Below are 15,431 nucleotides of genomic sequence, written 5' to 3' on the forward strand. Positions count from 1 at the left end.
TCACTACTCTGCCTGTGTACATCAGCCCGAGGAGTCAGAGGCTTCCCAGAGGCAGAACCCCCACCAGAATCAGGTTTGGATTAGTTGGACAAGATGCCCATCATGCGAGGAATGAGGACCTGCCTTCAACTGAATGGTTCATGCAAAACCTCTCAGAGCCATGAGCCAGAATAACCTGGAACGGTTCCACTTATCCCCGACTCCTTGCCCATTCTGCCAAACATATTCCCCACCCTGAACCAGCACAGGGTGCACGACTGTGGCTACCTTAAGACTTGACCCTAGGTTGAAGAGGGAAGAGTGACTGTCAAAATGCACGACAGGCTGCCGAAAAGTCCTGGAAGGAGGAAGAGGGTAAGTGCTTTATCTAGAAAGATAGGGCAGCCTGGGGTCTTATCAAGCAGCAACAGCTTCCTTATTCCTGCCCCCATCTCGGACCGAGTTACAGAGCACCACAGTGGTGCAGCCAACTCCATGGGTTGAGAAAGGAGCTGTATACTTGTGGGCTAGAATGGAATTAACAGTTCACAACTGCACAAGAAGAAAGAGGTGATGGCCTAGACTAGCATGGTGGTGATGGAGTTGTGAAGATTGAAGAGACGAATGAAGAGGCAGAGCCAGCAGGACTCAGTAATCAGCGCTGCCCAGGGAAAGGGAGGAGTCTTAGCCATGAGCCTCCACCTCCAGGGTGGCCACTGCCCCCTTGCTGGCGGAGCTAAACACCATATGAGTCCAGGCTGTAGCCCTTTGCCTACTGCTCAGCAGGTGCCTCTGGGTTGATAAGGAAAGATTTCCTGTGGTGGGAACTGAGGGGAAGGAGAAGGAGCTGACCCATTCCTGCCTAGGAGGCTGTGGCCGAAGGAAGATGGCTGGAACTTGGTGCCCACCACCTGCCCTGTGTTTTCTGCAGTTGGCCCTGCTGCTCTTGGGGCCTGGTGCTGGCCCTCCTGCCTGGGCCTTGAACCTGGACCCAATGCAACTCACCTTCTATGCAGGCCCTAATGGCAGCTACTTTGGGTTTGCTCTGGACTTCTACAAGGACAGCCATGGAAGGTGAGTCCTGGGGGAAAACTGGACACTGGGAAAGAGAAGGCCACCCTCCTCCCCCACATGAATACTTCTCATGTTCCCTGTGGATGAGAGCAGTAGAACAAGATGAATTCTGAGGTCCTTGTGGATTGAGCTGCCATGCTGAATGCTCCGGGGAGGTGTCAGGCAGAAACACCAGAGAGGAGATGGGCATGGAAGTCCCAGCAGACACAAAGGGAAGGCAAGACTTCATGCCTTGTTTTTCACCCCAAGGATCATTCTGGTGGAATACAGAAAAGAGCCTTCCATAAAAGGGAATGGATGAGAATGATGTCCCAACTGATTTGCCAAAATGTAAAAATATCTGTCCCATGTTGCCTTTCTACTGCATTTTCTTCCATCCACATCAAAATTGTTAGCAATTCGAAAAGAAACAGTCATTAGTGGTTGATATTGATCAGGCTTTGGAATCAGACTGCCAAGACTAGAATCCTGACTCCTCCTTTTGAAAATGCATTTATTTGAACGAGTTACAGAAAGAGAGGGAGAGACAAATCTATCCATTGGTTTGCAGTGGGCTAAGCTGCTGCCTGCACTGCTAGTATCCTATAGGGACTCCAAATTGGTTCGCAGTTGCTCCACTTCCAATCCAGCTCCCTGCTAATGCACCTAGGAGAGTAGTGAAGAATGCTTGGGCCCCTGCACTTATGTGTGAGACCCATGGCAGCTCCTGGTTCCTGGCTTCAGACCAGCCCAGCTCTGGTCATTGTAGCTTTTTGGGAAGTAAACCAGAGGCAGATATATTTTATCTATCTATCTATCTATCTATCTATCTATCTATCTATCTATCTATCTTCTTTCTTTCTGCCTTTCAAGTAAATCTAAAAGAAAAGAAATGGAGCAGGTAGGACTCAAACCCACAGTCATATGAGATGCTGGTGTCACAGGCAGTGGCTTCATGTGTTTTGCCACAGCAACAATCCCTCCTCCCCCAGGTCCTCCTCCTTATATCTGTGTCACCCTAAGCCAATCATTTTAATGGAATGGGGACTTCAATTGTCAGCCACTCAGAGGATTTTCTCTGCTGAAGATAACCACATTACTCCAAGGCAATTCCCTTTCCCAAGGGAGTCTATAGTCAGTGAACAGTGAGAAATGTTTAGGGAGCAAATGGGTCTGCCTTCTTGCCTCAACTCAACCCTTTAAAAACTGTATTTATTTGAAATAGATTCCAACAAGAGAGGGCTAGAGACAGACCTTCTACCTGCTTGTTTACTCCCCAAATGGCTGCAACAATCAGAGTTGGGCCTTGGCCAAGAGCTCAGAACTTCACCCGAGTCTCCCAAGTGGATGGCAGAGGCCCAGGGATTTGAGCCATCTTCCGCTGCCCTTCCAAGGACTCGAATGGCACTCTGACGTAGGATGCTGGCATCACAGCTGGTCTCAACTGCAATAGACAATTTAGAAGTCGTTCTAGCTCTAGGTTTCCTGGGGTGCTGACCCACATCTAACACCGTGCCTGGATCTCAGCTCAGATCCTTGCTTTCCCCATCACTGCTTCCTTCCCCTTCCTGAAAGTCAGCTGTCTCATGAGTGCTGCTTAGTAGACACCCTGCAAAACAAGGCATATGTATATATATATATATGTGTGTGTGTGTGTGTATATATGTGTGTTTGAGTGAGTGTATGAGTGTCAGTGTATGAGTGTGTGTATGAGTATGAGCACGAGTGTGTGTAGTGTGTGTAAGAGTGGGTATGAGTGTGAGTGTATGTGAGCGTGGGTGTGTGAGTGTGCGTTAGTGTGAGTGTGAGTGATTTTGGGACCATGTTGGATGTCCTTAAGCATTTAGTGCACTGATTCGTGGTGACATTGGTTAGTGGCATCCCTCATTTACAAATGGCAGAACTGAGAGGGGAGATTACAGTTGCTGAAGTCCTCAACTCTAACAGCAAGCTGATGCCCACCTCAGTGTTCCTCATCCTTGACCAGGAAAACCTGCCCTCCGGGAGGGCTGGGAGCCTGCCAGCCCCTGGTGGGTAATGGCAGTAGGAGGTGGAGATGGTAATAGACCTCAGAAGAAATTGTTCTCAAGGATACCAGGCCCTTCCTGTTCAAATCAGACCAAAGGATCAGTCCCAGGTTGTCAAACTCACTAGGTTATTCTAGGCATGCGATGTCCCTCCCTGAAAGTCGGTTTCACTGCCCACAAAATAAAGCCGAGGTCCCACTGAGGAAGAATGTCCAGGTCCCCTGCTGCACCGCTGCGGGGAGGGGGTCCCAGGAGCTGGGGGGGCAGCAGGGTAGGCCAGTTCCTGCGCCGCGCTCACCGGCCTTTCCTGCGCAGCGTGGCCATCGTGGTGGGCGCCCCGCGGACCCTAGGCCGTGGCCAGGAGGAGACGGGTGGCGTGTTCCTGTGCCCCTGGAGGGCTGAGGGCAGCCAGTGCAGCCCACTGACCTTCGACCTACGTGAGTCCCAGGCAAGGATGGAGGCGGGGGAAGCAGAAGAGGGCCTGGACAGCAGGGACTCAATGCTCCACCCCTTCTTGTGCCCTCCAGGCGATGAGACCAGCAACACAAGCTCCCAAACCTTCCAGATCTTCAAGGCCCGGCAAGGCCTGGGGGCATCAGTCGTCAGCTGGAAAGACATGATTGTGGTGGGCGACCTGCCCTCGGGACGCAGCAGCCGGGGTTGGGGGACAGGGACAAGCTGGGGACTAGGGAATCCAAGCCTCAATCCCTGTCCCACTCTCCCGTGGCTCTGTTCTAGGCCTGCGCCCCCTGGCAACACTGGAACGTGCTAGAAAAGTCCAATGAGGCCGAGAAGACGCCCGTGGGTGGATGCTTCTTGGCTCACTTGCAAAGCGGGAGCCGCGCAGAGTACTCGCCCTGCCGGGACAAGATCATGAGCGGCACCTACAAAGCCAATGACTTCCGTAGGTGCCATGCCCCACCCTGCCCTACCTAGCCCGGTCCATCGGGCGGCCCCGCCCCTCCGACCCCGGCCACGCCTCACGACTCCGGTCACGCCCCCATCACCCGGTCACCCCGGGGTCCTGCGCCTCGCGGTGCGCCCCGCATCCAGACTTGCGTCCGTTGTCCGTCACTTGACCCAGCCCTCTCTCCTAGAAAATGACAAACGCTACTGCGAAGCGGGCTTCAGCTCCGCGGTCACCCAGGCAAGTTGGCGCAGGGGCCAAAACCTGATGGGGCGGCTCCCAAACGGGACCCCAGCCCGCCTCTGACCCGCCCGGTGTCCCTTCCAGGCCGGGGAGCTGGTGCTTGGAGCCCCGGGCGGCTATTTTTTCTTGGGTACGTGCAGGGCAAGCCCATCTGCCTACCTGATCCGGAGGCCCCGGGCGGCCCCTGGCGCCTGGGCCCCCACACGTCTCCTACCTCCCCCGCGTCCTAGGGTTCCTGATCCGGGTTTCGATCGACGACATCCTCTCGAGTTACCGGCCCGGAAAACTCTTGTGGAACGTGCTCACCCAGAGCTTCACCTCCGACTACAGCAACCCCAAGTACTTCGACGGCTACCGAGGTAAGCGGGCGCCTCCCGCCTGGGCATCCAGGCCCGGAGGCTTCCTGGAGGACCCCTCTTGGCCTGCAACCCCTCTTTCCCTCCTGCCTCATGCGTCGTTAATTGACTCTTAGGGTACTCGGTGGCCGTAGGCGAGTTCGACGGCGACTTCAGCACCACAGGCAAGAAATGGGTTTTGGGGAGAAGCATCTCAAAACCTTTCCTGTGAGCGTGGAATGGAGGGTAGGGAGGAGGTCCCGGGGACCCCATTGACTGAGCCCGCCTCTTCCCCCAGAATATGTCGTCAGTGCCCCCACTTGGAGCTGGACCAGGGGAGCGGTGAGCGCCCCCCCCACAGCCCCGCCGGCCCCCCCAAAGTCCTGTCCCCACCTCCAGAGCCCCGCCCCGCTATTCTAAGGGGAGCACAAGTGGCGTGCCCTCCACCACGCTCTCCCTGCAGGTGGATATCTTGGATTCCTACGGCCAGACTCTATACCGGCTTCTGGGAGAACAGGTGGGGGCCGGACCTGTGAGAACCCAGAATAGAGGCCCGCAAGGGCAGTCGGGGTTCTGGGTCCGACGCAGGTGCGAGCTCAGGTGCCGGGCATCTTCTTGCAGATGGCTTCGTATTTCGGGCACTCGGTAGCTGTCACTGACGTAAACGGAGACGGGTGAGGAGGGAGATGCCCCACCCCTACCGGGTGGGTTCCCCGTTACCAGAGGGCGGAGAAGCAGAGCTGGCCAGTCTGGGCCCTGAACTCTAGAGCCAACCCCAGGAATGGGCGAACTCTCCAGGAGGCACGACCTGCTGGTGGGCGCCCCGCTGTTCATGGTGAGCCGCGCGGACCGCAAGCTGGCCGAGGTGGGGCGCGTGTACCTGTTCCTGCAGCCGCGGGGTCCCCACCTGCTGGGCGACCCCAGCCTCCTGCTGACCGGCACTGAGCTCTATGGGCGGTTCGGCTCTGCCATCGCACCCCTGGGCGACCTCAACCGGGATGGCTACAATGGTGAGGGAATGGAGAAGCCGAAGGGGACTAACGGCAGAGGGTGGAGTGGTGAGCAGCCACAGCAAGAGGCCCGGACTGGACGGAGGGCAGGGCTTTCTTCTGTAAGAGCAGCTGAGTGGAGAGGGCGTGGCTGTGGACACTGGCAGCTGCAGCAGGGTGTGAGGGGAGGGGAGTCCCCTGACATTTAGGGCAGGGACATAGGGCTTCGATGGAGGGGAAGCCCTTCAGAGAATTCAGGCCCTGTCCTGGGTCCACTGCAGACCTGCCGAGCCCTAGGGCCTTGGGCACAGAGGGTAGGAGGCTGCAGCTGGGTGTGGCTTCCCTCATTTCCACGAGCGTGGTCTTTGTGGGACAGGAACCCTGGGGAAGGAAGAGGGAGGAGAAGAGGCCCAGGGCATTAGGAGACTCCCAAGGAGGTGGATCAAGGCAACAGACTGAAGCCTGCTCAGGGAAAGACTAGAACCCCACTGGCCGGGAAGGAGGAGAGCACCCCGGCCAGGGAGAAGTGGGCGCCAGTACTCCCAGGGCTGCTGGACCCAAGGAGATGGAACCGCAGAAGTAGCCATGGACTCCAGCAGGGGCCAGTGAGAAGAACTGATCCGGGGTTGTGCAACGTGCTCACCCAGAAGGCAGCATGCCACTGGCACAGTACACAGAGGTCAAGAAGGAGCCGTCGTTGAAGACACATGTCCACCTGGTTTGGCTCTGGGTGGGGGAAAAAGAAGGGACATTATGGAAAGATGTGGGTCAAGGAAGGATTAGTTTTTATTGATTGATTGATTGATTTTATTGCAAAGTCAGGTTTACAGAGAGGAGGAGAGACAGTGAGGAAGATCACTCCCCAAGTGGCCACAATGACCAGCGCTGAGCCGATCCGAAGCCAGGAGCCGGGAACCTCCTCCAGGTCTCACATGCGGGTGCAGGGTCCCAAGGCCTCGGGCCATCCTCCACTGCTTTCCCAGGCCACAAGCAGGGAGCTGGATGGGAAGTGTGGCAGCCGGGATTAGAAACGGTGCCCATATAGGATCCCAGCGCGTTCAAAGCGAGGACTTTAGTCACCAGGCCATGGCGCTGGGCCCAAGGAAAGATTAGTTTTGTTTGCAAGAAAACGGAGCAACTCAAATGTGGAGAAAATGCACTTTGTGGGGACATAGAGGGCTGAACAGGAAGGTCCTCGGAACGCCCAACGTGGGGCATGCTCAGCCCAGTTTCAGGTCAAAGGAGAGACACCTGTTCCAGTGTCAACTGTGTACAGGAGGAGGGAAGCAGGTGTGGATTCTCAGCACTAGGGTGGGACTGCTTGTACCTGAGAGGTCAGAGATGAGAGCCCACAGATGTGAAGCATGGAGCGCTGGATAGATGGAGACAGCCAGATATACGGTGCTGAGCCAACTGAGAGAAGTGACTGGACCCCAGCAGCCGCCAGGGGGCACTGCTGGTGCTTCGGGGATTCCCAGAGCCCCTGGCTGAACTGTCCAGCAACACTGGGTAGAGTTTGCCCAAGCTGAGGTCTGGCTGGGCTTCCCCAGGCCTAGCAATGGCACAAGAAAGCTGAGGACATGGCAAAGGCAGAACAATCAGCGCAGATAGACATTTTTACAAAGCTGCGTAGCAAACGTGCCATCAGCGAAGTTGGAAGGCAGTGGTAAAACATTTGCAATGTGCATATCAAAGACTTGCTGTCAGAACCAAGCACTCTCATTTTCAAAGATGATCATAAAAAGTATTAATTACGGACTGTAGCGTGGATCTAAGTTTGCACAGGGGAATGTGAAGGACCCTAGGGCAAGTTGGGGTCTGCCTGATTTGAACAGACCTTAGCTGCTTAATATGCTGGACCTCATGCTGTCTTAACTAACATTGGGACAATAATGTCTAATTTTCAGGATGAAATGAAATCTTGTCCATGAATTTTTCTCGACAGAGAGGAAGCCTCTTGTGTTTTTTTTTTTTGTTGTTTGTTTGTTTGTTTGGTTGGTTGGTTCGTTTCTTTTCTTTTCTTTTTTTTTTTTAAGATTTATTCATTTTATTACAAAGTCAGATATACACAGAGGAGGAGAGACAGAGAGGAAGATCTTCCGTCCGATGATTCACTCCCCAAGTGAGCCGCAACGGGCCGATGCGCGCCGATCCGAAGCCGGGAACCTGGAATCTCTTCCAGGTCTCCCACGCGGGTGCAGTGTCCCAATGCATTGGGCCGTCCTCAACTGCTTTCCCAGGCCACAAGCAGGGAGCTGGATGGGAAGTGGAGCTGCCGGGATTAGAACCGGCGCCCATATGGGATCCCGGGGTGTTCAAGGCGAGGACTTTAGCCGCTAGGCCACGCCGCCGGGCCCTTCTTTTTTTTTTTTAAACAATCTGGCTTGACACATCTCTCTCCCACCTGACTGTAAACTCAAGGATGGCGGGCAGCCACGCCCTGGACTCAGAAACTCATCCCTCTCATGATGCAGTGGGAGGAGAGGGAATCATAGACAATTGCTCCCTCTCTGTCACTCTTTCCAGATGTGGCAGTGGCTGCGCCCTATGGTGGTCCAAGTGGTCGGGGCCAAGTGCTGGTGTTCCTGGGCCAGAGCGAGGGGCTGAGCTCACGTCCGTCCCAGGTCCTGGACAGCCCCTTCCACATGGGCTCTGGCTTCGGTTTCTCCCTGCGAGGTGCCACAGACATCGATGACAATGGATACCCAGGTACCTCAGGACTAGCTCCAGACAGAGCAGGCAGGCCCTGGCTGCCAAGTGCCCAGACAGGAAAGGAAGCCCAGACATGACGTGGGGACTTCAACACCTGGACATGGCTGGGAAGCCTAGGGGAGAGGGCAGGGAAAACTTCCCACAGGGCAGGGATGCGCGGAATCCCCGGGAAGATGAGATGATGCCCTACCCCCAGCCTCCCATGCCCTTTCTAATTGCCAATTCCCATCCATCCTCCACTGAGCTCAGACCTGCTGGTGGGAGCTTACGGAGTCAACAAGGTGGTTGTGTACAGGTCAGTACTGGTGCCAGGTGGGGCAGGGGGAGGGATATGAAAGGAAGCCAACACTAAAGGGCCACAAAGACAAGCCCGCCTCCGTCTCATTAGAGCCCGGCCCGTGGTCATGGCCAGCATCCGGCTGCAGGTGCAAGATTCATTGAATCCTGCTGTGAAGAATTGTATCCTGCACCAGACCAACACCCCCGTGAGCTGGTGAGAAGACCAGGGTGGGGAGCAGTGAGGATCTGGAGTCCCTGGTCTCCACGCCCTGGTCCCTGAACCCACTCATGTCCTCACAGCTTCAACATCCAGATGTGCGTGGGAGTCACTGGGCACAACATTCCCCAGCAGCTATGTGAGTAACCAAGAACACCCGGGATTTGGGGGATGCAGGGATGACCTAGACCCCCTGCTTCCCCGCTGAAGATCTTGAGCCCACTTCTGGCTCGCTCTGCCAGCCCTCTCCGCCGAGCTACAGTTGGACCGGCAGAAGCCACGCCAGGGCCGCCGAGTGCTTCTGCTGGACTCCCAGCAGGCCAGCACCATCTTCAGCATTGACCTGAGAGGGAAGCAGAGTCCCATGTGTTACAACACTACAGCCTTCCTTCGCGTATGCCCCGGGCTGGAGCAGGGCTGGAACAGGGCTGGAGCAGGGCTGGAACAGGGCTTGGGTGGGGCTGGGCTAGGGGTGCACAACCTGGAGCACCAGGCTGGCTGCTATAGGTCAATAGCATGTATTCCTAACAGCCCAGAAGAGGGAATATGCATGGTGACTGGATGGCCTGACTCTCATGCCTCTTCTAGGATGAGGCTGACTTCCGAGACAAGCTGAGCCCCATCGTGCTTAGCTTCAACGTGTCCTTACAGCCCAAGGGAGCTGGGGTGGCTCCTGACGTTGTCCTGCATGGAGACACCCATGTCCAGGAACAGGTGGGCACAGATAGGGACAGGCAGGGGCAAGGGCAGAACCCCTGACAGAAATTCTGCATTGGGATAGTGTCCAAGTCATAATATGCCTCCCAAACCTTGCTGTTTCCTGTAACGTCTGCTGTTCCTCCAGATCCTAATGGGCGGCAGGTGTTTGGCCTACCGGGATGCCTGCATCCCTATCAGGGTGTGTGGGTCTAGGCCAGTGCCTGACTCCAGTCTCTGGCTGGTGACAGATTTTGGGAGGTGGTGATGGTGTCTCGCTGCCACCCACATGGGTGACTCAGGTTGAGTTCCCAGGTTTGGCTTAGGGGCATATGGCGAGTGAGCCAGTGGCACTGCCTACTTCTTCCTCTTTGCCTCTCAGATAATTCAGTGTTTGTGGGGTGTATATGTAATATATATATATATATATATATATATATATATATATATATATATCCCAAATCTCAATGTCCCCAAACTTTGATCTAAACTCAGAAACCCTAGTATCACCAACAGAACCCACCAGCATCTCAAACCTTCACATAAGCCCCAACACCCTAATGTTGCCTCCAAAGTCTTTTTCTGCTTCAGTTCTTGTTTTTCTTTTTTTAAGATTTAATTTGAAAGGCAGAATTACAGAGAGAGGGAAAGAGAAAGGGAGAAATAGGAAGAGGAAGGATCTTCTACCCACTGGTTCACTCCCCAAATTTCCACAAAACCCGGGGCTGGGCCAGGTTGGGGCCAGGTTGAAGCCAGGAGCCTGGAACTCCATCCTGGCTGTCTTCTACTGCAGCTCCCCTGGCACATCAGCAGGGGGCTGCAGCAGAAGTGAAGCAGCTGGCATCCCAGTGACAGCTTAACTCACTATGCCACAATGCTAGCCCCAGCTTCTTATTCCCTAGGCCCTGACAAGAACCCCAGGCTCCCCTCATGGGGGTTCCCCACGAGGGGGCTAAAAGAAAAAAAAAGAATCCCAAACCCTCTGCTGTTTTCCTAACCCCAGTGGGGCCCTTGCTTACTACCTCCACACTCTACGGTGCCCCCTAGACCCGCATCATCCTGGACTGTGGGGAAGATGACCTCTGTGTGCCCCAGCTGCAGCTCACTGCTAACGTGTAAGGGGACCTCCCACCCCACCCCCTGCCCAACCCTCTCTACCCCAAGAGACCTGCTCCCCTCCGAAGCAGCCCCCCACCCCTCGCAGCCCTCTCTTCCCTCTCCCTGCAGGACAGGCTCCCCACTCCTGGTTGGGGCTGATAATGTGCTGGAGCTGCAGCTGGTCGCAGCCAACGAGGGTGAGGGGGCCTACGAGGCTGAGCTGGCCATGCACCTGCCTCCGGGAGCACACTACATGCGGGCCCTAAGCAACCTGGAGGTGAGCATCCCCTGGGTACCACACAGGAACCCCGATTCTGATCTCGCATTCCCTTGCAGGCTTTGCTCTCAAAGGTGAATTGCTTGCTTGCTTGCCTGCCTTGAAGAAACCCTGCTAATAGCACAGAATTTTTTTTTAAAGATTTGTTTTATTTCTACTACAAAATCAGATAAACAGAGAGGAGGAGAGACAGAGAGGAAGATCTTCTGAGCACAACGGCCGGTGCTGTGCTGATCCGAAGCCAGGAACCAGAAACCTCTTCCAGGTCTCCCACGCGGGTGCAATGTCTCAAGGCATTGGGCTGTCCTCCACTGCTTTCCCAGGCCACAAGCAGGGAGCTGGATGGAAAGTGGAGCTGCCGGGATTAGAACCGGCACCCACAGGGGGTCCCGGGGTGCATTCAAGGCGAGGACTTTAGGCACTAGGCCACGCCGCCGGGCCCAAGAATTTAAGAACTCTACTGACAAAATCCCTCAAATGTTTCTCAAACCCAGTGCTAACTAGAACCTCTGTCCAGTTTTTCCCTCCAAATATAATAAAAGTATGATGAAAATATACCCTAATACTTACATGGGTATATGAGGGTGCTGCAAAAAAGTGCATGGAAAATGTGCAATCTGAAAAAAAAAACCTACGAATAGATTTCAAATGTTTTTGAGCATAAATGACTTCTCTTTTTAATTCTAATGTCCACAAATTTTTTGCAGCACCCTCGCATATTAATTTTTCTTATTTATAATAAAAGGGGGTCACACCCTTGCCTAATGCTTTGTTTCTCCCCACCTCTTGGTTGTTATTTCCCAAAATGAAAATTTATTTAAAAAAAATGACAAAAAAAAAAAAAGACAATAAAAAAAAATGACAAAGGGCAACAACAACGTAAAAGCAGAATCCCACCTCCCAAAATGGCCCTGCGCACCCAGGCATGCAAATCTTCCCCAACTCCGTTCCTACGTGGCCCACTGCTGCCACAGCGTCTTCCTGGGCGCCTCCTCCGCACAGGGCTTGGAGAGGCTCATCTGTAACCAGCGGAAGGAGAAGGAGAGCAAGGTGGTGCTATGTGAGCTGGGCAACCCCATGAAGAAGGCAGCAAGGGTAAGGCCAGGGCCGGGTTCGACACTGCCAGGGGCTAGAGTCACATGACTCAGGGTTAGCCCTCACACCCCTGGCTACTGTGTGTCCCTGGGCAAAATGGGGATGGTGATCTGGGAAGAGAGGCCCAAGGACCACTTTCAAGGCAGTGCTGCTCACAGGGGACTTGTGCACACTGACTTTGGCCCTGTCTGGCTCGCAGATAGGGATAACGGTGCTGGTGAGTGTGGGGCAGCTGGAAGAGGCCGGGAACAGCGTGTCCTTCCTGCTCCAGATCAGGAGGTACTGAGCTGGCTTGGGAGCACCCTAGCCATGGCCCCCCCTATGGGGCCCAGAGGCCGGGACCCTCACTGCCTGCAGATGGGTCCTCCAAGAGCCTTCCTCACATTAGGCACTCATTTATGACTCCAAGGAGTTCTTTCCCAGTTGTCAATGCAGCCTGCATGTAGCCCTCCCTGGGAAGGAGTGGGGAGGAGCCAGGGCCTGGGGCTGAGGCTGGGGATTGGGGCTGGAAGCTAGAGACTAGGGGCTGGGGGCTAGGGATTAGGGCTGGGGGCTAAGGGCTGGGTCTAGTGCCTAGGGATTGGGGCTGGAGTTGGTGTATGCAACCCACTTCTCCTCCCCCTTTATCCCCCCACTCTCCCAGCAAGAACAGCCAGAATCCCAACAGTGAGGTCCTACCACTGGATGTGCCTGTCCGGGCAGAGGCCCAAGTGGAGCTGCGGGGGTGAGAGGGCAAAGGTGGTAAGGGGAGAGGTCAGGGGTCTCTGGGATTCGAGTTCCGCGCTCATCCACCTGGTGCACCTTGGGCATTTGCAGGAACTCCTTCCCAGCCTCCCTGGTGGTGGCAGAGGAAGGTGACCAGGAACAGAACAACTTGGACCTCAAAGTGGAGCACACCTACGAGGTAGGCAGGAGCCCCAGGGTGCTGGCTGAGGCCAGAAGGCCCATGCTGCTGCTGAGCCACTTGCTGCCTGTCCCTCACCCCCGCCCCCCCCCCCCCCCAGCTCCACAACAATGGACCAGGCACCGTGCAGGGTCTCCACCTAAGCATCCATCTGCCAGGCCATTCCCAGCCCTCCGACCTGCTCTATATCCTGGGCATAGAGCCGCAGGGGGGCCTCCAGTGCTCCTCACAGCCCTCCCCCAACCCTCTCATGGTAAGAGGACACTAGGGGAGGAGGGCGGTCCCCAGCCCCACAGTCGGGGCACCTCTGGGAGCCCTGACTGCTCTTTGACCTCCGCAGCTGAGCTGGAAGCTGCCCACTGCCAGCCCTTCTCCCTCGCTCCCGATCCAGCACAAACGAGAGCGCAGGCACGCCCTGCTGCCCGAGCCCCTGCAGCCTCAGGATCCTGTCCTAGTGGTGAGAGGAGGGGGGGGGGCGCTCGCAGGGAAGGAGTGGAGAGTGCGGGGCCAGGAGAGGTGGGGACCGCTCAAATGCCCCCCTCCCCACCCAGAGCTGTGATTCCGGGCCCTGCACCGTGGTCCAATGTGAGCTGCAGGAGATGGAGCGCGGCCAGCGAGCCATGGTCACCGTGCTGGCCTTGCTGGGGCTGCCCCGCCTCCGCGAGGTAGGGGCAGGGCCTCTGGGGGCGGGGCTTTGGGCGGGACCGGAGCGAGGGAGCCACTGACTAGGGGCGCAGGCCGGCTATGGCGGGTCCTAGTGTGTGTGACCCTCGCTCCTTCCCTCTCCAGAGGCCGCTGGATCAGTTCGTGCTGCAGTCGCATGCTTGGTTCAACGTCTCCTCCCTCCCCTACGCGGTGCCTGCGCTCAGCCTGCCCAGTGGGGAAGCTCTGGTCAGTGTGTGCGCGCGCGCGCGCGTGTGTGTGTGTGTGTGTGTGTGTGTGTACTGGGACCTCCTGGGGCTGAGCTGTGGCCTGCAGGCAGGAGACTCCACATTTGCCAACAGGTGCAAACTCAACTGCAGCGCATCCTGGAGGAGCGGGCTGTCCCAATCTGGTGGGTACTGCTGGGCGTGCTGGGCGGCCTCCTGCTGTTCACCCTCCTGGTCCTGGCCATGTGGAAGGTGAGGGGTGTGCATTGGCAGAGTCTCTGCTGGGCACAGTCTGGACTAGGTTCTACCTCACAGGGAGGTAGAGAGACCCTAAAGGGCGAGAGATCCACCTGGTCACTGTCCCAGTGTGCCCCTCCAAGCGGCCCCGCCTGGATTCCTAAGGCCTTAAGGACACTGTCTCCCCCCCCCCCCCCGCCCCCAATGAACCTGCAAGGGACCACAGGGTATGAGTCCTGATTTCTGGATTTGCTGGTAGCACAACTGTCCCCTACCTTGGCTCTGTCCTTCCCGCTGAGTGAGACAGGAGAGCCAGGGGCAGATCTAGAACCTCCTGCCAGTTTCTCTGCCCCTGCCCGGAGAGGAGAGCACGGGCCAAATCCCGAAAAGAAGGAGATGGCAGCTCCAGGCTGGGCTCACAAGGATTAGAGCAATGTTGTCCTCTTCTTGAGTCAAAGAGAGACACAAACTTCAGTGTGTGTAAGAAAAAACAGAAATGATGGTCAAGCCCACCATGTGTCCCGAGCCAGGAGCCCAAATGGGACCAGGGCTGCATGGAGATGCCCCATGGGCTCTGCGTCCCGAGCAGGTGCAGGCAGAGGATGCTGCAGCAACGTCCTTCCCCACTGATGCTCTCACCCTCAGGCTGGCTTCTTCAAGCGGAATCGGCCACCCCTGGATGATGAAGATGAGGAATGACTGGACAATCCACACTTAGTGCCTGCGGGAAGGTGGGGCCTGCCAACTGTGCTCCATCCCCAACTCCTGCTGCTGGCCCTGATGCCCACTGGCTGGAATGGTTCTGTAAGGGCCCCTGCTGCCTAATAAAGAGTCATGAACGTGCTACCTTCTCATGAGCCCAGACAAGGAGAAGGAACCCAAGCAGATGGGCTGGGCGCAAGGGCTCTTGTTTGGGTACTGGCAACAGCTCATTGTGGGGAGCATTGAGGCGTAGTATTGAGCCCGTGGGTGGCAGGTGGGAGAGAAAGGATGGAAAAGCAGTGGCTTGGCAGCACTGACAGGTGCCTGAGCAAGGCAGTGGGCTGCGTGGTAGAAAAGGCAGGCCCCCTATGGGGTGCGGGGGGGGAACTTTAAACACAGTGTCTTGGCTGCTCTAGGAGGGATACATCTCCAAGTGCCCTGGGGCCCAGGGAAACAGGAAGCCTCCCTGCCTCCTGCCCCAGCCTTTAGCAGAGGAGTGCTGGGGTGGGCACTGTGGCACAGCTCCTAAGCTGCTACTGGGACAGCCACACCCTGTAACAAAGCACCTGCTGCAGCTCCCTGCTGATGTCCACACACCCTGGGGTCAGCAGGTCTCAACAACCCGGAGTCTCGTCACGCGCGGGACTTAGAATGGAGTCCCTAGCTCCTAGCATGAGCCTGGCTCAGCCTGCTTGGCTGTTGTAGGCATCTGAGGAAAGAACCAGCAGGTGGAAGACATCTCTTTCTTTTTCTTTTCCTCTCTCTCCCACCCTCCCTCCCTATCACCTTTCAAATAAGTAAGATAATCTTTA

At 56.1% G+C, this 15,431-nt stretch overlaps 1 protein-coding gene across 1 annotated transcript; it reads left to right on the forward strand.

Moving 5' to 3' along the window:
• The first annotated feature begins 510 nt into the window (after positions 1–510).
• Positions 511–14,774, forward strand: ITGA2B (integrin subunit alpha 2b). Its single transcript, XM_004597384.4, has 30 exons — positions 511–1,053; positions 3,375–3,496; positions 3,587–3,684; positions 3,798–3,963; positions 4,157–4,206; positions 4,294–4,339; positions 4,440–4,568; positions 4,682–4,729; positions 4,843–4,886; positions 5,008–5,061; positions 5,166–5,218; positions 5,343–5,554; positions 8,060–8,242; positions 8,495–8,540; positions 8,634–8,738; positions 8,825–8,880; positions 8,984–9,135; positions 9,330–9,455; positions 10,485–10,552; positions 10,665–10,812; positions 11,815–11,907; positions 12,107–12,186; positions 12,551–12,631; positions 12,724–12,811; positions 12,912–13,064; positions 13,152–13,268; positions 13,363–13,476; positions 13,601–13,702; positions 13,816–13,932; positions 14,563–14,774. The coding sequence occupies exons 1-30, from the start codon at positions 866–868 to the stop codon at positions 14,614–14,616; spliced, it is 3,093 nt and encodes a 1,030-aa protein (XP_004597441.4). The 5' UTR covers positions 511–865; the 3' UTR covers positions 14,617–14,774.
• The last annotated feature ends 657 nt before the right edge of the window (positions 14,775–15,431 follow it).

The sequence above is a fragment of the Ochotona princeps genome, chromosome 17 (genome assembly GCF_030435755.1).
Source record: "Ochotona princeps isolate mOchPri1 chromosome 17, mOchPri1.hap1, whole genome shotgun sequence".
Classification (NCBI taxonomy): Eukaryota; Metazoa; Chordata; class Mammalia; order Lagomorpha; family Ochotonidae; genus Ochotona; species Ochotona princeps.